The sequence below is a fragment of the Scatophagus argus genome, chromosome 4 (assembly GCF_020382885.2).
Source record: "Scatophagus argus isolate fScaArg1 chromosome 4, fScaArg1.pri, whole genome shotgun sequence".
NCBI lineage: Eukaryota > Metazoa > Chordata > Actinopteri > Scatophagidae > Scatophagus > Scatophagus argus.
Genome location: NC_058496.1, coordinates 17,802,645 through 17,827,384, shown reverse-complemented (window position 1 = coordinate 17,827,384; position 24,740 = coordinate 17,802,645). Strand labels below are relative to the sequence as shown.

General features: G+C 40.2%; 1 protein-coding gene across 6 annotated transcripts in view; it reads right to left on the bottom strand.

Moving 5' to 3' along the window:
- Positions 1–24,740, bottom strand: part of cacna1ba (calcium channel, voltage-dependent, N type, alpha 1B subunit, a) — a 120,336-nt gene that overhangs the window by 6,546 nt on the left and 89,050 nt on the right. For all 6 annotated transcript variants that reach the window (XM_046385654.1, XM_046385657.1, XM_046385655.1 and 3 more), the window contains 22 exons: positions 22,862–22,958; positions 21,703–21,863; positions 21,439–21,576; positions 20,752–20,953; positions 19,716–19,880; positions 19,094–19,204; positions 18,931–19,014; positions 18,276–18,281; positions 17,259–17,375; positions 17,015–17,080; positions 16,778–16,869; positions 15,601–15,751; positions 14,094–14,221; positions 12,809–12,905; positions 10,935–11,040; positions 9,709–9,816; positions 8,644–8,765; positions 7,870–8,051; positions 6,359–6,491; positions 5,814–5,933; positions 1,799–1,837; positions 372–600 (listed from right to left, as the gene is read on the bottom strand). In XM_046385654.1, the coding sequence (XP_046241610.1) occupies positions 372–600; positions 1,799–1,837; positions 5,814–5,933; positions 6,359–6,491; positions 7,870–8,051; positions 8,644–8,765; positions 9,709–9,816; positions 10,935–11,040; positions 12,809–12,905; positions 14,094–14,221; positions 15,601–15,751; positions 16,778–16,869; positions 17,015–17,080; positions 17,259–17,375; positions 18,276–18,281; positions 18,931–19,014; positions 19,094–19,204; positions 19,716–19,880; positions 20,752–20,953; positions 21,439–21,576; positions 21,703–21,863; positions 22,862–22,958 (2,654 nt within the window). The remainder of the gene's footprint in view (positions 1–371; positions 601–1,798; positions 1,838–5,813; positions 5,934–6,358; positions 6,492–7,869; positions 8,052–8,643; positions 8,766–9,708; positions 9,817–10,934; positions 11,041–12,808; positions 12,906–14,093; positions 14,222–15,600; positions 15,752–16,777; positions 16,870–17,014; positions 17,081–17,258; positions 17,376–18,275; positions 18,282–18,930; positions 19,015–19,093; positions 19,205–19,715; positions 19,881–20,751; positions 20,954–21,438; positions 21,577–21,702; positions 21,864–22,861; positions 22,959–24,740) is intronic.

Sequence of the window (24,740 nt, the reverse complement as noted above, 5' to 3'; positions counted from 1 at the left end):
ACAAATGGGATTTCGGGAAACAGTGTATTGGTATTTGTATGCCATCTCAGATTGTGTGTGGATGCGTATTCCTGTAGTTGTAAGGACAAAAACTGTTTACACAGTCACATTGTAGGGACCCGCCTTACTTATGGGGACCGAATGCAAGTCCCCACAACTTAAATCATTAAATATTAGGGTGAAGACTTGCTTGAATGTTGAGGTTATGCTTTGGTTAAGGTAAGGGTTAGGATTAGGCAGGTAATGTTTATTGTTATGGTTAGGTGGTGGTTAAGCCTCCAGGAAATGAATGGAAGTCTATGTAATGTCCCCAGAAGTGATGGAGAGAGGAGTGTGTGTGTGTGTGTGTGTGTGTGTAAGAGCTAACTAACCAGCAGAGCCCAGCGGTTGTCCACCCAGAGGTGTATCCAAAGACCTCTGCCTCTTCTCTCTGTCTTTATCTCTATCTTTACGGTGGTGGCAGCGGTGATGATGGTGATGGTGGTGGGGTCGATCTTGGCTGGGTTTCTCCAGGGTGTAGTCCCTCAGGTTGACCTCCTGGGGTCGCTGTGGGGCCACCGTGGAGGCTGATCTCTTCATTGGGCTGGCATCAGGGACAGACTGGCTCATGAAGAACCACATAAAATGAAGAGTGTGTAAACAACAGCATGTTACATAGCACTAAAAAATAGACAAAACATAGACAAATGGACTGACAGTGAAGTCCTCAGTTTGTCGCACAGAAATGATTATTGTACCAACCCCTGGGTGGGTTTCAGAACTTCAGCGTTCCTGTTGGAGGTGTGAATGCAAACACTAAAAAAAGCTCTTGAGGGTATGTAGCTCATGCAGGGAGCTCCCCAGTGTGCATTTTCTCTCAGGGAGTCCCCAGAACTATTTGGTCGGAAAACTCCTTATGACTACACCTGACTCTTACACATTAAATAAATGTTTTCACTCTTGATGATATACTTATACATTAAAATGTGAGAATTTTATTCACTCAACCATGTGATTGAAGATACTGTCAAAGAAAATTAATTAGATCAAAAATGAAACATGAACATTCCTGAACATATCAATTTTTTTGAAAAACTGACTATGCACATGGAACAGCAAACAGGATGAAAAGGTTTTTGTGAGCTTTGCATTAAAACTGCAGAAAGGGAAACACCTGGCCATCCTGTACCTCCAACTCTGGCTTAAAAAACAATTTCATTATCTGTTGAAGGGAGAATGGCCAGGTGTGCCTTCTGAATCAGTGGGAGTTCATTCATTAACGGTGAGCTAAGACAATCATTTGTTAGAACGATGATGTCTATTCTACTTTGGGATACAAAGAGGAGAAGTCACTGATGCCTCACAAGAAATGTTTTTTTTATGTAATTGGATAAAATCGTTTGATGTAAATAATTTGCATTTTTTCTTGTTCTTGTACCACCACAGACACAGAATCAACTGCATGTATGATGACAAAAGATCAACATGTAGGTAATGATTAAAACTTTGGTTAACTATACAGCACTGACTGCTCAAACCTCAATAAGATATAGTGGGTAAGTGTCTTTTCTGATATTACCACTAGAGGGTGGTATACAGGGAGGCTTTATGGTGTAGTGCCATACACAAATCAGGCGCATGATCTACCTAATAACACTACACTTATTTGTATGAAGACATTAATCCATGCCAATATGACATCCGACAGATTTGATCTGAGTACTGGCACTGTGAATTTAAGAGTTCACTCACGTGGGCCAGCTAAATCTAGAAAATATACACTAAAAAGTATATATTTTGAGTGGCAGCGTATACATACGGCTAGATGGATCCCTGGAGAGTGGCGTGAATGGCTCCGCTGTTATGCAAGAGAGAGAAAAAGGAGAAACAACAGCATAGAAGAGATTAGCAGCAGCTATCATTTTTGGATGTAAGTGTTCACATACTTTACTTAAAGCTTTGTGTCGAATTTCTAGAAAATTATAGCTGCTTCCTTTCTATTTCTCTAAAATGTAAACATTTATGTAAAAAATTTAATGCTGTATAGATAATTAGTTTAGAGGAGGGAAGCACCAAAGACAGAATTTTTCATTTGCAGCACATAGTGGCTTCAAGTATAAGTTTGTTTTCACAAAATAAAAAATCATTTCATAAGTTTAGTATTTTCATTATTTTAATTAAGCTTCTGTATTTAAACAAGTAAAAGTACACAAGTATTGGTCGTACAATGCACTTTATTAGCACCAGAAGTAAACGCGCTGTGTTTGTATTGTGAATACCCCATTTCAGAGGTTACATTATTTATCAGTGAAGAAGTAAAAAATTAAGTGAAACATTCATGTTGAAGTCGCAGGAGCTTCCAAATCTAACTACTTTATGATAAATATATTTGGGATTATCCTGCAAGAACTGCTTTGTGGAGTGATTTTTGCATTCCTGTGATTCTAGGAACTCTGTTTTGCGGGGCAACAGCTCCTGTCAGGAGACCCCAAGGATCCCAAAGAAGAGGTCAGACTTAAAGCCATTCACAGATGACACATGAATGAGCCAAGAAGAAGATGCAGGAATGGGGAAACCAGGGAGCCCTCCTGGAGCCAGACTTAAGAAGTGAGCATCTGGTGGTCAGGCCTTGACCCATGGGACACAGACACAGTCCAAAAGAATTACATGGAGCCACAGACATGTGTGCCCGAGGGATAGGCATGATCAGGTGTATCATTAGGCAGGGGGCAGGCCCAGGTGGGGACCCAGGTCTACTCATCCATGGCTTCGTAAATTGGTTCTGCAAAAAGTTCTTATGCATCCCAGGGGAGGATGTCGACTTCTGAGTGGCTCGCATTCAGATATTCCACTGTGGAGATGGCACTTCGGGAGGAGTTCAGGGTTGCTAAAGTAAGGACTTCTGGTCGGCCCCAGTGAAGGTCATCAGATGACTCAAGGAGGCAAAGCTGGGCTCGTCTCAGGCTTTGTGTGGCATGAATTGATGATCCTGAGTGAATTTACTGTTGAGCAGATAGATAAGCTCAACCAACACATTCTCTGGAGTTTGAAGATTTAGGGGACATCTCACCCATATCCCTGGTGGAGGGCTCTGAGGTACTCAAGACGCTCCTGAACAGCAAGTGGATGAGCTTCACCCTGAGATGCTGAATATGGAAATGTCTTGGGATCTCTGTTCATGTGTGAGGGTAAAAAGAAGAATAAAAAGAGGTTGGGGATACAAAAAAAAATGAGTTTCCTCTCTAGGGTGGCCAGGCCTACCCTGAGACATAGGATAGAGCTCCTAATATCTGAATGGAGCTCAGAGTAGAGACAACGTTCCTTTGGATAAAACATCTCATTATGATGCCTCCCGGGTGCCTTTGGAGGGTTTCTGGGCCTGTCAAACTAGTAGATGACCCCAGGGGAGACCAGGAGAAATTCTATATCTTTTTTGGCTTGAAAACACTTCAAGATCCTCCAGGATGGGTTGGAAAATGTTGCTGGGCAGAGAGATGTCTGGAATCCTGTTTAGGCTGCTGATACAGACCCCAAATAAGTGGCAGAAAATGGGAGGGGATGGATAGATATTTGTATTCACTTGGGTTATAGATTTTTTGATTCTCACATCTTGAATGTGAAATCTGCACAAAAAACCTGTCAGTCAAATGTCATGGAGTAAATAAAAAAGTTACCCAATCTAGAAACAATCAGGTACCTCAATACTTAACTTTTGTCTGGTGCTTTTGAAAATTTTATTGCTTGTGTTAATTCTGCATACTGTATTACTGATAAGTAGAATACTGTACTGTTCTCAACTTATATGTTGTCTCTTATACATTATATGTTTCAGCAGCTGCCAGCAATCCTGCATTGCAGGATGCAACAGAAATATTCCTATGTGTTTCTGCCCACCACTTACTCCCCTCTGCTTCTTTCAGCACATCCTGCAGTCTGCCTTTGTGACTCTCACAGATATCTCTAGGAATATATCAGCCTTGATTCTCTCTGTTCTTGCCTGCTAGGCATGTTATCTGAGGAGGGGCTGACAAGAGCATACACTGCTTATTAAAATAGGGTTCTGCACATGCTTTATTAAAAGGTGATGAAACTGCAAAATTGGGATCTAATTTCCCATATTATCTGGGTTAAAAGTATGGAATATGTGCTGTGCTGTTAGTTCTTTGTCACAGTGAACAGAGTAGGAGGCTGGACTGATTCATCACAGCACAAACAAGGGTCTTACAGAGAACAGGTATTAACAGATGTCATCTGCTGATCTTGGCAAAGCTGAGCTCAAATTAAGCAAAAGAAAAGCAATCCAGCAAGAGCGAAAGATAAACTGCTGTGACTGAGGTTGGAACCCCAGAGTTCAGACTTCACAATTCAGTTCCCATCACACTCAGCAGCACCAGGCAATTTCTAAAAGGCCAGCATTAATTGAATTGGCTAGAGGATTTTCTGCCCGTTGTTTAGAAAGGTGAGAAAAATAAGACAGCGAGTCGACAAGGCAACCCCACACCCGTTCCTTATATCCTTGCATTAATCACCCACTCTAGATTCTCTCTCTTCCACAGTAACACAATTACCATCTTCCTCTCCCAGTAAATCTTGAGCCCAAAGTCATTTGGAACCAATATGATCTTTTTGGTTGGCAACTGGAGAAAAACGATACTGGACAAATAGATGGCGGCCTTCCAGGATCTAATATGATTACTGAGACCTCTCCTCTGCAGTGAGAGAAGGATCAACAACAGCTACTCCAATACTCTGTGAAAGGAATGCACTTTAAATGCATGGATCGATCAACATCAACATCACTCAGGAAATGAGGAGCTTATTGTATTTCTTAGGATCTGGTGAAAGATTCATTTAGTTTCTCAGCCTTAAATGAATGAATAGTTCCACACTTTTTCAGCAGAAATGTTCAATGTGATGCTATCATAAAAAGACTGACTGTGACTGAACAAATATTTTCCATCACATAATGTGAATGGCAAACTCTGTTAAAGCATATTAAAGGTTTCTCATGAAAGTTTAGTTCCAATCACAATGGTGTGTTTGTGTTTGCAAGTGGAAATCAAAAGTTAATTTTGGCAACAAACACTATGACTATAAATGAATAATAATAGTAATAGTTGACAACCATTTCCAAGAAACTTAAGAATCCTTCACTTACTCTAATAAATCACGAAGAGAAGTGTTAAATCTTTACATTTCAGAATGATTGACGTTTTTGCTTGATAAGTGACTGAAACAATTAATCAATTATCAGTATAACTAACCAACTGCCAACTAGTTTTGGCAGGGGATTGTTTCATTTCTAGCATTGACCAGTGTTTTACCCACACTATAATATACCATAAGCATATTTTTATGCTTCAAGCCTACTTTTTAAGTGAATATACATTGGGCTCTGTGGCTGCCTATACTTCATACTGTCTGTGTCACATCCTGTGTAGATACAAAGCACAAAAGCACAACATCTACACATCCTGTGTAGATGTTGTGTAAGATTACCAAAAAGTCAAACACAGATAGACTAAGAAAAAAATTAGACAAATTCAAACAGTCAGAGTTTGTGAGTGACAACTGTATTTACTGAGAAAAGTGAATCTGAATCTGTAGAGCAGAATGTCACGTGCACTGTGTGTGTTGACCACTTTCTGATAAAGGCACAACAATAAGGAGACTAGAATTTTACAACCTAAAGTCTATAGATTTTGTGGACTAAAATTAACATGATATTGAAATGACTAAAATGTGACTAAAACCATATTCATTACGACTAAAACTACAACAAACTCAAAATCAGTTTCCGGTTGAACACAGGTGTGTTGAAGCTGACGTGTTACCTGCAGCTCAGCATTGAGTCGAGGCATAGAAGCGGCTCTGCCCTGGTACTCCAGACCAGAGCCGGGGACTGGGATTGTACTGCTGGCACTGGTCTCCATCTTCGTCATTTCCACAGACTCCTGAACATACGTACACAAACATGATCCCGTTAGCATCATTAAGTGAGTCTGATTGGCAGTCAGACAACTTCAACCCTATGACTCATGCAGCTGTATAACGCATTTTTTGTGTCTTTTGATCGTAGTACTGATGCGTCAGAAATAGACATTACATCAAATTCAGTAACAGTAATAGCAAAATGAATAGATCATAAAATGAAGAGCCTTGTACTTAAAATATAATAAGACATGCTTATAAAACAGGGGAAATTAGAAATAAAGACCTATCTTGAAGATGACCCTGTTTCTAGTTCAGGACTGGTTCTCTCTGCCATTGAGGTAAATAAAGGGAATACATTCTATATAAAATGGCTGTACATCTGTGCAAGAAAGAGCAAAATGCAGTTTCATATGCACGGCATGTATCGGCGATGTGTCTCCCGTACCTGAGTAATGGCAGCGTCCTGCATGTCCTCTGATGGACCCCTGGACATCGTTCTCTTAGCCTTAGCTCGGAGTGCTTCCTTGGGTTTCTCCATCACCCAGGAAGATGATGCCTTGATGTGGTCATGACCTGGCCTGTGTGTTATATCAGGTACAACTCATTTAATAAAAATAACAATACAGTGTAAATGTTATGGGTCAGAGGTTTACATTTTGGCTTTGCAGACAACCAAAAAGAACTTCATATGATAACTTGATAATATCTAATCATTTTCGGTCCTAATGATTTAGTAGTAAAGTGTGACAATGCTGTGATCACATGAATACATCAGCCGTGGCCTAGAGACTGGAGAAGCGGCTTGTGACCAGAGGGTCACTGGTTCGATTCCCCCACTGGACAGGCAGGAAAAATTTGGGTGTGGTGGAGTGATTAATGCAACAAATGCTCCCCCCCTCCATTAGCTGGCTGATGTGCCCTTGAGCAAGGTACTTAACCCCCAATTTGCTCAGCGCACTGCTCCTGTGCGTGTGCTTTCACTGCATGTAATTTGTTGCATGTGTGTTCAACTAAGGATGGGTCAAATGCAGAAGACAAATTCAGTGTGTGTATGTAAAAATATATATACTGCCAATAAAGCTGATTCTTCTTCTTCACATAGTGATCAGTCTAGAAACCTGAGTTTGAACACTTTGAGTCTCACGGGCAGATTGCTGTGGCTTTTGCAAAAGTATTCCAGGCTCAGATGTGAGACATTCTTCCCCAACACATGTACTGTTCAGCAAACATACTGACATAAATAATGGGAGACATGCAAACGAAGGCTGATTATACGTTCTGATAGATTGATGAATCTGCTGTTTAATATTCCATTTGTGTCATTCAATTTCTAATCCCCCACCTCTGAAGACTAGGTGTGAGCATTTCAGATAGGAGAGCCAAAAGCACGAACCAAATATAGAATTATATGGAACAATCATCTACACAACTAAGATTTTCTGTTTGGATGCATTTTACTTCTGGACTAACATCCATATCAGCTCCATCTCCACCTCCACTTTTTCTCTTCCCAGTTTGCAGCAGCTTGTGTGTATTTCATGCTTTTGATTTGTCCTATTATCCATTCTCTTAAACTTTATACTTTATATTTTCTCTTAATGAAACAATTGTTAAATATGAACTAAAATTTACGATGTAATGTTTGGGTAGTACCAGGATCAGTACAGTGTATTGAGCTGCTGCTCTATTAGTAAATCAGGTATTGAATACATGTGGACCGTGACCACAAAATCTATAAAGTCCACTGCACAAATTTGTACAGTGCTATTTTCTTAGTAACTTGGACTCTCAGTTTTAGTCCTTATTTTCAGCCTGCAGCCAGTAAACAACACCTAAACCTACTAAACTGACCTTTATTTAAATTATTACTATTATAAAGTCACACTGTTCCTCTGGATGTAGTTTTTAGTTAAAATGTGGTAACTTGAGCTCTTGTTCCTGAAGCGTTGAACTTACAGCGTGCCTCCATTGTTGAGAGAGTTGGAGCTAGGTCTGGTCTGTGGCTGGGACTTGGCAATGGATTTGGGCTGAGCCTGAAGCATACTGGGAGGCTCCACACTGTTTAACATCATAGGCAGACCTTTCTCCTGCATGTGAGTCAGAGGCAGCAATGGCTTAAACAGAGCCCCGACCTTGCACTGTGGAGGAGAGATGGATGGCAACATGCTGAAGACATTCAGAGGCAGCAGGCAGAATATTGTTGGATCCAGGTCTGACAACGGGGGGCACGGTGCCCACCCAGATGTGGAGACTTGGGCCAGAATATTCATTTCTTGCAGTCATGCTTGTAGGTAGTACATTGGTGTGTATCCATGTGAGTGTTTGGGTGTGCAGAAACAAACATGCACCTTAACAGTGGATGTGCAAGGTTTCAAATAATCCCCAGACAGCCAAATGCAAATTCATCTTTGGTTGTGGCTGGTATGTGCGCCTTTAATACAGCTACTTTAGCAGATAACCAATAACTGGGTGCTTTTACACTGAAAATATTAACTAGAGAAAGCAGCTGATACATTTGTGAATCACCAGTGAATGGCTAGTTGAGACAAAGGTACCCTCTTTGCATGTGTGTATACATGCAGGCATACAGTCAAAGAGTTTATCAGTATCTGCAAGCATAATATATATGGGCGCATGCATACAGGCTTGCACTGCTGCATCCATTGTGTGCGGGCTTCAGTGCATATCTGTGTGTGCAGTGTGCAGGCATGTGTTTTGTGGGTGCTGTACCTGGGAGCCTGATGTGCTCTGCTGTTGCTGCTGCTGCAGCTGCAGCCTCCTCGCTCGATTCTGCTTATAGTAGTCGAAGATCATCAGGGCTGCATAAACCTTTCCTACTGTCAGTTCATTGGCTGAGGAGGAGAGGAGAGAAGAAATGATGCGAGGAAGGAGGACACAACAGGAAAAAAGGAAGGAGAGGAAATTCTGCTGAATCATTCCTCCCTTTTCAGTTCATCTCTATTTGCCTGCTTGTTTCCTGAATGTTTTAGTTTAAAGGAAAAAAAAACCTCTTACACTGAACAACTTGATAAATTCACAGAGGGTGATTAAAGGTTAACAAAGGTAAGCAAAACAATCTTAACAGTGCTGACTGGAAGGGAGATGTGGTGCAGTCAGGTGGGGAACACCGTTCTTACCACAAGGTGGCAGCAAATGCAAAGCTCATCAATAAGTCAACGATAAGCTCTTGAGAGCATGCGCGCATAAACACTCACAATCCTTCACTTTTACTTCTTCTCATAATCAAGAATGAAAGCCATTTATTACATTTCTTGAAACATAATTATGCTCTTCATGTTAAGAGAATTCCAGAGGTCTCTGGCATGGTTTAAAAGTAAATTTGAAATAACTGCAGTACAGAAACAGAGATACGATGGTTTGTAAGTCTTTTGTTGAATATGTTCTGAGTAACAAAATGTATAAATAATACATGAAACTGGTTAAGCTATGAGCAGAGGAAAAGTCCACTAGCTGCTAGGTTAATTTATGCAGTGTCAACTGCCATAGACTTAAGCTAAATATGGTAAATAGCAAAAAACAACTGGTGTTGTTGATAAACCTTAACAGTTAATATTCAGCTAAATGTAACACTTTGGATGAATATTCTCAGCGTTAAAATGTTAAGCCATGTTCTATGTGTTAGTGGGGTCAGCTTAAACGTCAACCTTACTGAATTTAAAATTTGAGCCATAGCCTTGAGAGCCAGGTTGTGACAAGAGGACAGAGGCATTTAGAGGACTGCCCAGCACAGTTTGGTCACAAAGTTCAAAATACAGAAAGTGATGAAATGCTTACGTTTATGTGGCGTCACCAACAGGTCCATGGTCTTTTGAGAAAGGCTGGGCCACACTGTGGACAACTCCTTCTTTAATTCAGCATCACATAATCGCTGGGCTACCATACCTGTAGATTCACAGAGAGAGTTTTATATTTTTTCATTCAAACACACAGATCAACTACCAGTCACAGCATCATATACTGTGTTTATGTGTTATGCACTTTATGATTTGTGTAGGGGAAAAAAGAGAGACAGAAAAAGTGACAGAAACATCTTGTGGCTAGTTCATTCTAAATTTAAAACACAAGTCAAGCAAGTACTGAATGTGTTGCTCCCAAATGAGCCACAATGAGAAACCATCATCAAAAGTGCAGACAGAGGTAGTGAAGCCAGGGAGGATAGTCCAGTAGATATGCTAATGACTAATGAGTCCAAATGGGAGGCACATCTGTTCATTTTGAGCTCTGAGAACCACGCATAGCAGCTGCATCTTGAAAACATCTGTCATTCTGGTTGGGAGCATCTCCCTGCTAAGGGACTTATTTTAAGACGTTTTAAGACAAAGCTGAAACATTTAACAATCTGTCTAAACCAGACAGTCAGTCATATGATGTCAGTCATCCATACATCAGATGGTTGACATACAGAAAAAAAAGAAGGCATTAGAGGTTTTAGTCTGTTCAGGGAAGCATTACCTCGGTGTTGCTGTTAATGCTGTAAACCTGCATTTGTCTTACATGAAACTAGATTAATAACCTGCTACAGATTATAACCCCATAAGACAAAGATCAGTAAAGTTGAGTAAATCAAACTTAATTTAATATCAGGACAGTCCAGTTCACATATTATTAACTACAGTGTCGTATCTGTATTATCTGCACATGATGTTAGAAGAAGAATATTAAGAATATTATTGGGGTTATGTAGCTTTTCTAGTGAAACCCTTGTTCTGTTTTGCTGAGTCTTTAATACTCTCTCCACCACTGCAAAATGAACATATGAACAGAAACCAGTGCAGTAAAAACTACCTCATGCCTGAGGCCAGCCACCACAGGCGTGGCTTGGCTATGCCACTGGGGAGTTCTCTCATGACATTTATCTTCACTTTACAGAGCTTGTCATCATTTTAAGACATCACTACCGGCTATAAAATGTGAGGCATTAAGCTGTGGGACTGTACCTAATTGTACCATTTTGATTCATATCTATTCATTTTTATTGATGTGTGATGTGTTTCTCTGACCTGAGGCCAGTTTGATCTCCAAGGCGGTGCGAATCAGGGCCATCAAGGTGGAGGTGAAGTGGACAGTGTTGTCATCAGCGATGGGCATGTTCATTTTGACGAGACGCTGAGGAGAGGACATGAGTGGTGACAGAGAGACATTAGATCATGTAGTTATAGCAAATAACCCATTAAAAACACATAATTCACCCAGAGAAATCAATCTGTGTGCTGTTATGATCAATACCCTACATGGATTCACTATCTTAGCACAAAGTACCTTAAATGTGCTTTGCTAAATTTTGATGAATACTTGCAAGTATGGCCATATTGGTAAAATGTTACTGAGATTCAGTTCAGCACACAAAAAGCCTTCTCTACAAGTACTTACAGAGGAGACAAACTAGACATTCACATTCACTGCTATTGGCTACAGTATGCACTACGCTGCAAGTCAAAGTGCACTGGTGCAAGACTGACATTGACTGAAAAAAAGCTGAGAGAAGGCATGTAAACGCATAACCATGAAGGTGCCTCTACAGTTGCAGGAGCTCGACTCTGTGGTTGCCATCCTAGCAATCATCATCTCGGAGTTGAGGAGGTTGAGTATGCTCTACATCTACAATGGCAGCTAACAATAAAGAAAGTCCATTCCACCAAGCTTGGGCAGCCTTAGCAGGAAGACTGGGTTCATTTCGGACTAATGGCACCACTAGATGCATACAGAATGCTGATATTGTTGGTGTAAGAGTTGAGCTCCCCTGAACACAAAAAGCATTCACCTACATGTGCTATCAGTGGCAGTGCAGAAAGTAAGAAAGACCAGATTCTGAATGAGACAGGCATGGAGAGCTGAGGGGCAAACACACACACACACACACACACACACATAAATACAACCACGCTAATTTTCATGTGGTCACGCACTCACCTACACGTACACACAACCACAAGTTGCTCAATCATTTAGAAAGACACCAATACTGACAGCTAGAACTTTAAAGGAAAGTAGTTGTTTTAGACAAAATTCTTATTAATTAGATCTCACACTTTCCTTAAAGAAAAGCTTAACAAGGTCTTCTTTGTAAACACTGTGCAACAGAAAAATTGTTGACACACTATAATGTGTCCATATGGACTTTTTTAATGTCCAAGGTAGAGGAGGGTGAGATGAGAGGTGTTTAGTTGGTAATATCAGGTAGAGATCGGGTCATTTTTTGTCAATAAATATTCAACAATACCTGAACAAAATAAAAATAACATATTTTTTGTCAATGCTGTGCAGCACTAAGGTTATAACACACAGAAGAAACACGCACACGCATGCATGCACACAAAAATATTTTCAAAATTGGATAGAAGAGATGAGATGAGAGAAAGAATGAGAGGGAATGGGTAGCAAAGACAGAACCACAAAGTGAAAAGCACATATAGAAAGTATTACTCCTGCAGAAAAGCAACAGAAGCTGCACACACACATATATACCCCCCCCCCCCCACACACACACACATACACAGACACACACATAAATACACACTGCTCCACAAAATAAAACCCCAACTAGTGTGTACCATTCAAAGAAATAGTAACATAAAGTAGCAACTTTCCTCCGTCAACATAAGATCTTAATTGAAATGACTTTACGTCTTCTTAGTTAAGCTCTGTGTTATTATCATTAGTGATGGGTATTAGCCCACACACGCAGCTATGTTCAAAGAAATAGTAAAGACAGTAAAGATGAGGTAGGGGCTTACATCAATAATATCAGAACACTAGCAAAACAAAGTGAGGAAACGAGGGAACACTGCAGAGCACAGACATTGGCTTGAGTTCACGCCAATGGAAGAAAGGTTGTCGAACACAGGGAAGAAGGTGGAGGAAGAGGAAGGTCTACCTTGTAGGCGACTCTTGGTGGACATTTCTTTCCCAAACCTAAGGGTGGGGACATGTGGAGCAGCATCTGATACATATCGAGGTACTTGATACGGCCACTTGACAGGGTAGGAAATCAAAAATAAACAAAACGCAAACAGAGAAGAATGGGGAGTTAGAGAAGGAGGAGAGGAACAAAGGGAATAAATAAAAAAAGAGAATAATGGAAAGGAAAGACAGAAATCTTTTGTTAATAGATTTCCCAGTGTGAGATGTAAGGTGGATGTCATCCTCGGCCACTCTGTCGGGGCACAGGGATGCATCGCTGTGGAGTTCAGGATCCCTGACAGGAGACATGGGATGACAAAGAGTGAGTTTGGTAGGAGAGGGACGGAGGGGAGAGAAGAGGGGAGGATGGGTTGACCCAACACACAGGGTACTGATGGGAAGGAAGAGAAATGACAGCATTGTAACAGAGATGTCTGCCTCATCATGCTAGCAGACATCCCACTGGTATTTCAACCAAGGTGCACGGAGACAAAGGTTTCAATGCCAGCCCGAACATTTGTCTGGGGCTTTCACTCATAGCCTGTCTTTCCTCTGGCAGACATCTCCATAAAAAAGATTACATCACATCTTCATAAGGCTTTTGATGTTGTCAATAACTGGATGTATGGATCAATTTTCTTTTAAGGATTTTGAGGCTTAAATGGAAAGAAATGGGAAGTAAAACGCTATGTAAACATCACAGACAGGAGAAAGTAGGCATGGCAGACGGCATGTTGGGACACTGCCACAGCTTTGAAAGCTTTGTTTCCTCTCCGGCATCATCAACAAAAGCCAGTCAGTTTGGAGGGGCGGGTGCTAGTGTAAAGGCGATTTCATTGGTGCACAGCCATTCAGTTAAAGTCTCTTGGCATAGAGGTACACAAAGCACCCTAGTGACGGAAATGTCTGGTATTTGCAAACCTTGTATGCTACCCTATTAGGGCAGTTCTTCCCTAAGCCAAGGGGGGGTGAGATAACGCGTAACAAATTGTACATATCCTTATAGGAAATCCGTCCACTGTGGAAAAGAACAAGCACATAAATAAACAAAATTTCAGGACAGCTTAAAGTAAAACAATGATCATCAGTGCGCTGATTGCATACAACAAGCTATAGGAACAAGAGACCTGATTCGGTCACCTTCGTCACAAATGGGGAAGAGAAGAATAAAGTTAGGGTGTTTATTTCCTTCACTTTACTATTAATGCTATTCTCCGAAGCTCTGAAGCTCCAAAGCTCAAAGGGATGCTTGAACATACCATGCAGCTGGGTCGTACTCGGCCCAAACCCGGATGAACTCATCGAGGTGATGAGGCCCCAGGATGGAAGAGTCTCTGGTTAGGTACTCAAAGTTATCCATTATGACAGCCACAAACAAGTTCAGCATCTGGAACACAGACATGAAGTAGACTTTAAATCTGTGTGTTGGCCCGGTCACACAAGCACTTTAAATAATAATCTTGAAATTTTGGAACAAAATGGAGTGGCATGATCACCACAGCCATTTGTGAAGGCAATGCAATTCTGCAAAAATCTTCATTTTTTATGGTTTAATGTCATGGATAACTGTTATCTGATATCTTTCAAATGTAAAAGAGTACTAGGATGTTCTCAGGTGACACAAGTTTACCCCAGTTTCCAGCAAGAAGATGGGCTGACACAAAGATTGAGTGCTCAGTTAGAACTCAGTCTATGTCACATTACTGTCTTATTACCATTACTATTAGCCCACCATATGGGGGTCTGACAGATATGTACTGGCATTCCAATCTCTCAGCCTGTCCCATATACCTGCAATCTTTGTGAAAGAAAGACCACTGGATGATTGTGGCTCATACCATCCTATTAGCCTGATTGGGGCTGATAGCAAAATACTGAAGGTTCTTTTACTGAGCTTTATTAACTCCAGTCAGACCAGATTAATTTGGAATTATCTCTAAACATTCAACATTTGATGAATTTTGAACATGATTCAGTATACAAACCAATATGGCAGCAAGTAGGAATGGGTATCATGAAGATTCAGATTCATACTATTACTCTTATGCTCAAAAGTTGCAAAATCTTTAAATGGGTTAGGTCATACATTTAATCTAAACATTTTATTTCAGATCAGAGCTCAGGGCTGCAGTTTCCTGCAGCCCCTAAATCAGTTGAATTGCCCCTGCTCCAAACAATCTGAAACTTTACCTGAAGAACCGTCAGTTTCAGCTTAAGCTCCTTTCTTGACCTGGAAACCCTTGAAATAGAAAACTGGTTCTCTACACTCACTTTGATTTAACTTGAAGGTTATATTACTTAAGAGAGTGCATTTTAATTATTGTCTAAATGGATGTTTTGATGATTATTTCTTCTTATTGTATGTTGATTTCATATTGTGTATGCCTTTTTTTTCACTGTTTGTGTATTGTGTGTTATAATGTGTTATGTGTTGTGCTTTTAAAATCCTAAAAAATTAGAACTTGTAAAATATTGTGTCAAGTTCGGTTCTGGTGAACTCTGACACGGCAATATGCGTCGCTAGCCTAGAGCAGGCGTCTCGACAGTGCTGACTTTTGTGGGAATAGCATCATAGCATTTTAACTGTGTTGCACCATCCACTTGGATATGGTCCTGTTCAGTTAGAATGTGCCTGGCTGGCTATCTTGTTAGCAGTTAGCTGGCCAGTAACAGTAGTTCACCTGTTAGCCATGCGAGTCGTAACAATGTCTGCAAGCTTCTAGCAACAGTTACAGTGGCTACATTTAGGTGTGTATCAGTACTGACCAGAAATGAGCAGAGGAAGATAAAGGAGACGAAGTAGAAGTAGGCAAAATCACTGCCGCATTCTTTCCCATGGGACCCCGATAGCTTGTCACAGGGTCGGTGGCTCAAACACGACAACATGATCTCGTGCCAGGCCTCGCCAGTTGCACTCCTGATACACATTAAAAGATACAGAAAACAAGAAACAGTGCAGCTTTGATCGAAGAGCTGGAAGCATTAAAAAGGAAACCTCATCATAAATTAAGTTAAAATACAAATCACAAAGCGTCTATATAACAGAACAGTGATTTGAGAATGTTTCACCCTTTACAGCAGTCCCCTCGAGGCCACATCAACTGAATGGCTCACTGAACAATGAATGTGTGGCAGAGCACCAGGAATATTACAGAAATTTGTGTTCCTCATACAGTTGGGTTCAATACCCAAGATAAAGGAATAAAAGGACTAATATTTATATGGACTAGGGAAAATAAATTATTATATTTCTATTCTTTGTAACATTTCTACATTATAGAACTATTGCTCAACTCAGCAGTTTTGAAGACTACATCCTGGGTCCTAAGTCATCTGCATTTCACTATGCGGTTCATGATTTTAACTTGGTGTAGTTACTTACCCGATTTATGACCAGCTTATAAAACATGATGGACTGTTACAGATTAAATTACCCAGCAGGAAACCTCAAACAGCCACAACATTAATAAATTAATTAATTTATCTTTTAACATTAATAACCCAATTATGATTAATAATGTAACACCCTACATATCGTGACACATCTTTGATATTAGCATATTTTGTTCATAATATCTTTACTGAGGTATATTCTGCAGAAAAATGCAGGGCTTTATCCTTAACTGATATTTAGGTCAAACATTTAATGCCCCTGGCCCTCTCCAGTGTTCCTCCAGTGTTTGTGGTATTTGTACTGCCAGAGGCTTGAGTGGTAACAACCTGAGGTAGCACCCAAGTCCCCTTATCCCTGACTACCCTGAGCATGTGTTTGTGTCTCTCCCTTTATTCGCAGTAGCAGCATATCATCTACATGAGGTCCAGCTTCATGTTTAAATAGCACTATGGTTTTGGTGCTGTTCCTCATTACCATATGCCCATGTTGAAGTCCACGTGATTGTTATTTTATGCGAACTGTCTGTATTTAGTCAAAGAGATATTATACCTGAACAGCAGCATGAGAGCTTGGAGGAAAGTGCGGAAGTTGTTGTGGTGATTGATAGCTGTGTCATCATTCAGATCAATGTTGCCAAACACCTACAGCAGAAACACAGGGGCAGAACTGCATTTGTACAGCCTGAGTAGTACACAATTTTTACATGTTCAGGCCACAACATTTTGATGGTGAACCACAATATAAATATGAAGGCTTCTATGACAACAGTGGAGTGACATCACCCACCTGCATCCCAATGATGGCATAAATAAAGAACAGCATAGCAATCAGCAGACAAACGTAAGGTAGGGCCTAAAGGAAACAACAGATACCAAAACACACAAAATCATTAATATTCACTTTGATTAATTTCAGCTAGGATGTTTGAGTTTGCAGATAGTAACTGCATGTGAGTGTGTATGTCGGTGTAAGTGCACATGCACTATGTGTGTGAAAAAGCTGGTGGGCATGTGAATATGTGTGTGAGCACCTTAAAGGACTGGACAAAGGTCCACAGCAGGATGCGGATGGTGTAGCCCTGCCTCAGCAGCTTGATGAGCCGAGCAGCTCTGAACAGCCGTAGGAAGCTCAGGTTCAGCAGCCTGTCCTGTTAGACACAGACGGGACATAAAGTGTTTATCATCTCATCGCTCACTGGTATGCACAACCATGAGCAAAAACACACAAGGCCCATATGTAAATACATTAAAGATCCTGTCACTAAACATAGAAAAAATATATAATTGTGTTGACATTTCCACTTATTTATTGGTGTCTTTAGTTGCTTACTGTTTCTGTTTTTGTAAATTTAATTTATACATCAGGAATACAGTTCTTCACTAATCTAGCTCCTTGTGGTATAAAGATGTGCACTTACGAGCAGGGGTGAAGTATGCATCAGAGGTTCACACAATAATATGCCCTAGTTTCACATTCTATCTGTCGTAAGACAATACTGACATGCACGCACACACACACTCTCACACCATAGCCATTCCACTGATTCAACATAGCAGTGTGTGTAACCCATGTCATGAAGCTACCAATGATAACATTAAGCCTGTGTTACAAACAAGTTGCATTATGGTGTGTAGGATGAGTGTGAGAAGTTAATAATCGGGATACTACAGAATATCTGACACCTGGTGTAGTAATGACATGAAGAAGACTGTTCTCTGTTCTTTCTCTCTTTCATTTGTTCTCTCCTTTTAAAACTTATTTTGCTGAAGAAGCCTTATTTATATCCAAAGAACATGGGAGATGCTTGCCCTATATTTTCAAAGTGAATCCCCTAATTTTCTGATCAACTCTCAGTAGACTTCTGCTGCCTGTTTAAGAGACTTTGCAGCCATGTAAGATGCAACACGGTACATGTCAGGATATCTGGGCCTCTGCTGCATCACTTCTCTTAGAAATCACATTCAAGAAACCATATTATTGTCATTGAATTCAGTTTACCATTGAATAAAACACTTGGTAAACAAAAAAACAACAGAAATTCACTCACCGTAGTCTAGTGATGTTTGGGACCAGGGCATGGCAACACCGGTGATGACAATCAACAAGATGAAAATAAATGTAAAGTGAGAGAGAGAAAGAGAGAGAGATAGAGAGAGGGGTAAAGAGCAAGAATAAAACAATGAGAAAGAGTGAGTGAGAGAGAGAGAGGACAGAGCAAGATGAGGAGAAAGGAAGACAGAGGAAGGAGAAGTGAGAGAACAGGAACAGTCATATTGCACAACATAAACTGATACAGCTCAACAAACACACACATGTCAAAGGTTACTCACACACATGTATATAGATAAGTGTACATGTGTGTGAGAAAGGAACAGAAAGGAACTGTTTGGAATGAACAAAGGATTATTGCTGCACTGTAAACCACACATCACTCTCTGAGGTTGATTCAGAGAAACTACGCTCAGCTCCTCTATCATCCCACCATGATAAATCAATCCAATCGACAAAAGACTTGCTTGCAATCCTCTCCTCTCCCCTTTCTCCTCTTCTAAAGCTGTCAAGCACTCTGGACCGTTGCCCTGTGACTGTCTTGGATGGTGTGGCTACTGAGTTTGTTTGCACAAAGCTCGCAGTACAGGCTGTCCCTACCCCCAGGTCATCATCACTGTGACAGCTGTGTTGTTTGGATACAGTGATCTTACATTGATTTCAGTCACCAGGATGTCAGTGATGCTGCCCAACACTGTCACAAAGTCAAACACATTCCAGGCGTCCTTTAGGTAGTTCTGAGAAACAACAAGTGAAAATCATTAGCTGTTATTTATTATGCAGGGCATTTAAAGTTGCTTTCTAAATGTTACGCACCAGTGGACCAAAAGCAATAATCTTCAGGACACATTCCAGCGAGAAGAGAGTGGTGAAGACTATGTTGAGGTTCTTCAGCATTGCTTCGTAGAAGTCTGGAGCTCCATGGAACTAAAACACAGGGCCAAATGATGTTTCAAGGTACACTTTCCTTGTTGGAGTAACACAATTGATGGGATCATCTGATTATACAAGGGATCATCTCATTATACAATCAATACCACTTTCATATCTGTCTGTTAAATATGAAGGTACAGCAAGCAGCTGGCTAACTTAGATTAGTTCTCATCCAACAAAATCACCCATGAAACAAATTGTTGTTTTATTGCAATATGTCTTTTGTCTTTCTCAATTAAAAAATGAGATATTACAGGCTAGCTGCATCCCACTGTTTCCAGTATGTCTGCTAAGTTAAGATAATCGGCTGCTTGCAGTAGCTTCACATTTACTGTAAGACATGAGAGTAGTATCAGTCTAATGCTCAGCAAGAGAGGGAATAAGCATGTGTCTCAAAATGTATCCTCTTCCTTAGCTAATGAATCCAGGACTGACTCCACATAACCACAGAATTACCGTATTAGTATGGCATGACATTATTAATATCCTCTTCAAAAGTTTTTACCTTCATCATGAGTACTACGGTGTTGAGAGCAATCATGATCATGATGGAGTACTCAAACGGAGCTGAGACCACAAACTTCCACATCCTGTACTGGAAGGACTGTGTGTTCTCAGGCATGTACCGTGTCAGAGGTTTGGCATTGATGGCAAAGTCAATACAAGCCCTCTGTAAGAAAGACAAAACGCCTGTAGTTCACTGTCTTCTTCATTTGAAAGGAATTGCACTCAAACATCAGTCATCAGAGACTGAAAGCAACATCTCGAGCTGACCAATTTAGACAAAGCCCCATCCTGCTCCCAATGGCTGTTCCATTGGTGTGTGAGTGTTCATGTGAATGATTATGACTTCTGATGAACAGCTGGCACCTTGTGCGGTGTCCTCTGCCCCCAGTGTATGAATGCTTGTGTGAATGCGTGAATGCTGGCTCATGTTGTAAAGTGCTTTGAGTGGTCAGTAGTACAGTCCATTACATAAGCTATGAATATAGTTTTCTACCTGGACAGCTAGGGTTGCTGTGATATGGTGCCAGTGATAACTGTCATATTTAAAAGATACTGACATCATATTAATAATATACATAATAGTGTGTAAACAATCGAGTGCGTCTTAAATCATTTCCATTTCTTTATGTTTTCTTTGTCATAGTGGGTGGTGGTAATGCGCCGTAATGCTGGTTGTTTCTGGTGACTGCTACTCCACAGCAAAACCATGTTAGAGACTTTTTGTAGATATCGCCATAATATCATAATCAATAATTATGTGGTTAAAATCTGATATCATAGTGACAGACTGGTTAAGAAAATGAGCTCCCCAGTTTCCCATGGCTCCATGAAAAGTTCCTCAGAAACAGGACAAACTGTCCCTCAGTGCTTCCTGTAAATCCACTCATTAACATTTGAGAATATCCAAGAAACAAAAGGGAGAAATCAGTTCAGAAATCAGGTAAAACTGTTGATGGAGATGATGGTGCTAAAATTGTATTAATGATACTGACTGTCATCATGACAAAATGCTGTTTGTCATGTCTATGCTTCACCTCATTCTTCTCCAAGCTGCACTCAGACAAGGCCTTGTCTCCCTGCTCCTGGAACGTGATGATGATCAAAGCAACAAAGATGTTGACAAAGAAGAACGGGAAGACCACAAAGTAGACCACATAGAAGATAGACATTTCTATTCGATATCCTGGACTGGGACCCTGGTCTTCAAAAGTGGCATCCACAGAGTGCTTCAAGACACTGCAGAGCAAAGCACCCACCCACACACACACACACACACACACATACAGAGACAAAAATATTATGAATTATAAACAACATAACACAGTTCATGAAAAAAAAACAGAAAAAAGTTCCTTAGCCTTAAAGCAAAAGCTGACAATCAAAGGTGTTTTTTTGTGAATGTGTAATAGGTATGCAATTATTACATAGCCTGCAGGTTGTGAGAAGTGAACTGTATGAAAATGACTTTGCGAAGAAGCCAGCTCACAAGTACACAGACACCAACAGGTCTTCAATAAGCACAAGTGGCCACCCAGAGACTGTCCTATTTTTCGTTTCACTGGGTATCTTGTGTTATTACAGGTGAACATTTAGGTTTAATTTAGTTCCTTTTCAAGTGTTATATCCATCCCAGATGGGAGTTTCAACGATGACTATTATACATTATCATACATTATTATATGTTTATAGCATGAAGAAGGACTCAAGTCAGCGTCACTTACGTTGGCCAGCCCTCCCCAGTGGAGACAGTGAAGAGGGTGAGGAAGGCCCACAGCACATTGTCATAATGGAACTCATATTTCTTCCATTCTCTGGGCATGGCGGCCACCTCGTCTTTGTCATAGTCTAGGAACTGTCCTCTGGAAGATATGAAAGCATAAATAAAGCTGAGTACAATGTCTGGTAATGATCCTACCAACAATTGACGTTTAACAATTTAATAGTTTCTGAATTAAGAAATGAGGATGAGGGGACTTTAGACTAACTTGCAGTCCTTCTCCAGGCCCTTGGACTCGTCTGTACAGTAGAAGAATTTTCCCTTGAAGAGCTGAACTGCGATGACAGCAAAGATGAACATGAAGAGGATGTAAACGATGAGGATGTTCAGCACGTTCTTCAAAGAGTTGACCACACAGTCAAACACCGCCTGATGACACACAGAGGCACACACACATTTGATTTGGAGATTAAGCGGAAAATGGGTCACTCTTCATCTGAGTCAGAAGCTGATTCTATTAATCTCAACAGGCCACAGTAGCCTGATTCACTGGTGGGTCTAGTGAGATGCATTAATGAGGCACACAGCTAATATTGAATATGCTTGTATGAGATCACTTTACATCTATTCAAGCACAGGATGGACAGAATAACAGTAAGACGGAGCCCAGAAGGGGAAAGTAAAGAGAAGAAGTGTTTGTAACACTGTAAATTACTGACTATGTACAGCAATATATCGTAGTAAGCTCCCTGTACTTAGAAACGCATGCAGCAAAATGTTATTAACAGTTAAACAAAGCAAAACACTAATCTAACCCAATGCCACTCCATTACTCAGAGCCTCATCTGGTTAAAATCTGCTGTTTGCCTTTCTGTGCAAATGTACAGATTAACACATATTTAACACTTAACATATACAATGATACCACAAGATCTATTCCACTAAGAGTCTTTACTACAGTTGATTGTCAAGGTGAGTATAGTACACATGGCCATAATGCATTATAAGCCTAATCAGTCAACCCCTTTATAACTAATCAATAGCATCCAATTAAGACACTTGAACTTATAATTCATTATGAGTCACGTCTATAAAGTTTTATGACTGTTGATATAGTGAATCAGAAAGCATTATTTGTGTTTATGAATTCAGTCATAAAACGTTATAAATGCATTATAATTCATTATAGATGTCCCCTAATGCATTATAGATGTGGTTTTGGTTATGTGGCTTGTTATCACTGTTACTTTATAAATTTAAAACTAGTGGGCATGGAGTCAAGTGCCACAGACATGGTTTGGAGTTATAGATAAGTTTGATTTTTACTTAATGACAGTGGCTCGCTGTGGCAATACTATTTCCTGCTAGTCACCGGTTAGACCTTTTAAATTATCCAAATAAACCGAAATACAGCACTGGAGCAGAACCTTGAGTTTTGGCAGGCGTTTGATTGTCTTGAGAGGCCTGAGCACACGGAGAACTCTCAGCGACTTGATAGTGCTGATGTCTTTGCCTTTGGTCCCCCTGTGGAAAGTTAACACAGTTAGATCTCACACAGAATTATTGACAGAAACATTTAGTTCATCATATATATTTCCATATTACTAACATTACTAATATACAGCACACATAGGAGAAACTGGTTTAAAGTGATATTTATTTCTGCAGTAGTCAACAGAAGTCAACCTTTAGCCTTGAACAGGATGAGTAGGGAGAGATAATGGAGAAAGAGGAGGTGAACCAAGGCAACCTGCTGGTTAGCTTCCAATATACTGTATTATCCTGACACTCACATTTTCATTAGTAACTACATATGGCTAGTTATGAACTATGATAACCATTTGATATTAATAAATGTGGCTGGTACTACTTTACTGTACTGAGACATAGCGTATATCCATACATACAAAATGTTAAATATGACATTACTTGGATACCGTGGTGATATTATATAGTAAAAGGAACAGGGCAGCCTTTTGGGGAAATATTCTGTGTTTGTTTTCTTTCAAACAGTGAGATGAGAAGACTGATTTCAATCTCATAATGGCATAACTTAGTATAACGGGTGGAGGCAGGGGGCAACAAGACTGCCTCTGTCTAAAGTAAACAATATTTTCTGATTTGCCAGGTATGTTAACTAGCAACAGCTCACATTTAACATTTGATCTTGTCAATTAGTAGTATATACAATTCTTCATTTGGCAGACACTTTTACCCAAAGTGAAGTTTGTTAAAGGGATAGTACTCCCAAACAATAAAGGAACTGGATGGCACTGTCAGTGTCTGCTACTGTGTTTGCTGTTTCTTTGTAATCTCCTCTATTTTCCATTTCATAGTGTTTCCATTTACTCTGTGTCTCTCTCTCTGTCTCTCTCTCTCCCCCTCTGTTTGTGTTTGTTCCTTTTTGAAGCTGGGCATGGTTTCCCTGTCCTTCTCACCAACTCTTCTGTGCACCTGATCAGCCATTTAAAGACAGGCTTATTTATCCACACTTTGCAAGATTGTACAGTTTCTTTTGGATTCTAATCCTTGTTGCTCACAGTGCTCCATTCCCAGGTCCAAGACAGCCTTATGGAAACTCTGAGACTCTGCTCTGCCATTACTCTGGTCTGCAAACCTCCAGTGGAACTGCCATCTAGTTCCATTATATTGGAGAGAAGGCAGACATCTCTTTTTCGAGACAGAGCGATACAGAAGAATGGAGATAGAGAGTAAAACAAAGGGCATATCAGGTGAGTAAGAACTCCCAGAACAGTAGTTGTTCAAGTGATTTTTGAAGATGGAGAGGGACTCTGCTAACTGAATTCAATTCAGTAACTCATTTCACTACTGAGGGAAGACACAGGAGAAGAATTTAGATTACCTGGCTCAGTGTGATGGCTGGGCTACTTCATTTGTAGACCGTAGTGATTCAAATGGCCAGTCTTAATGGTAAGTTAGCACAGATAGATAAGAGACTGATGTCAATCTTCTCATCTCTCTCTCTCTCTCACTCTTGGTTTTACTTTTTTGAATAACCAAAGCCACTTTATTATGTATATTATATATATATATTAAGCATTGACATTTTAGTCATTTATTACACCTAAAACATCATTACTTTTGCATGCCTAGTGCATTTCCACTGTTATTGTTATTATTATTATTATTACATCTATAACTTAAATTGAAACTAAAATAGGTTATATTTGGCAGAATATTCTCTGTAGTCCTTGGGACCAACTGTCAAAAATGAAACATAAAGCCACAATGAACATCTGTAAACTGTAAAATAGGTATATATGCAATGTACTGCATCTACGTGTA